This window comes from Trypanosoma grayi (genome assembly GCF_000691245.1).
Source record: "Trypanosoma grayi strain ANR4 Tgr_330_V1, whole genome shotgun sequence".
Classification (NCBI taxonomy): Eukaryota; Euglenozoa; class Kinetoplastea; order Trypanosomatida; family Trypanosomatidae; genus Trypanosoma; species Trypanosoma grayi.
The window spans coordinates 14,570-15,524 of NW_008825949.1; the positions used below are offsets into that span (position 1 = coordinate 14,570).

Genomic DNA, 955 nt, shown 5'->3' on the forward strand with positions numbered 1-955 from the left:
GGGGGGGGGGCATTTTTTTTTTCGGGTTTCATCCGAGCTGTCGCGGCCGCCCATTGGAAAACAGAAGGGGGACTTCTTGGCCAAGTGCCCATGACGATGATCAAAGCCACACGTCGCCCCGTCGCGTTGGTGTACATTCTGGCAGATGGCGCAATGTCGGTGGACGCACGCATCTGTCAAGGTGGCCGGGAGCTGCTGAGCACCCTAACCTGTTCGGGGAGAGATTCATCGGCAAAGCGGGTGGCCTCCTCCATCGTGGGACGCTCCAACAGCTCCATAAGGGCATGCAGCAAGTCCTGGCGCCGCAGTTCCTCCGTCATCATTTCCAGTAGCGTAGGATGCTCCTCCTCGCTATCGTCCTCCTCCCTATCCCTGCCTTCTCCACCTTGTTGCTGTTGCTGCTGCTGCTGCTGCTTGTGTTCGTGTTTTCGTCGCCGCTGCCGNTCCCTGCCTTCTCCACCTTGTTGCTGTTGCTGCTGCTGCTGCTGCTTGTGTTCGTGTTTTCGTCGCCGCTGCCGCCCTGGCGAGACTCTTCGTGACACGTTGGGGATCGTCGGGTTGCCGGACCGCCGTGACGCACTCGTCGCGTGCTGTGCTTCCAGACTGCTCAGCAGCGCGTTGAGCACGTTGTTGACCTGCACCTGCTGCTCCATGCGCCGCAGCTGCGCCTCCAGCTGCAGCACCCGCGCCTCACTGCGCGCGCACGCTAAGCACGGTTCCCTGCGAGCGGCGGCCACCATCACCGCTGCCGGGCACTCCCGCAGCGGCGCGACATGCAGCGGCGGCGTGTTCTCACCGGAGTTGACGCCGATGTCGCGCACCACCACCTGCACGACCTCACCCAACCCACCGGGCTTCTCGATGACTTTGTACCGTTTCCACATCATCCCGCCATGAAAGCTCTTCCTCCCGCAGGTAGGAGTGAATATGTCAACGCAAGGGGAAAAAATGGAGG

The 955-nt window shown here is 61.8% G+C and overlaps 1 protein-coding gene across 1 annotated transcript; it reads right to left on the reverse strand.

Moving 5' to 3' along the window:
* Positions 1-176: 176 nt before the first annotated feature.
* Positions 177-887, reverse strand: DQ04_03301080 (hypothetical protein; the record flags this gene model as incomplete). The annotated part of the gene is made up of 1 exon (XM_009312720.1): positions 177-887. The coding sequence occupies one exon, from the start codon at positions 885-887 to the stop codon at positions 177-179; it is 711 nt and encodes a 236-aa protein (XP_009310995.1).
* Between the last annotated feature and the right edge of the window lie 68 nt (positions 888-955).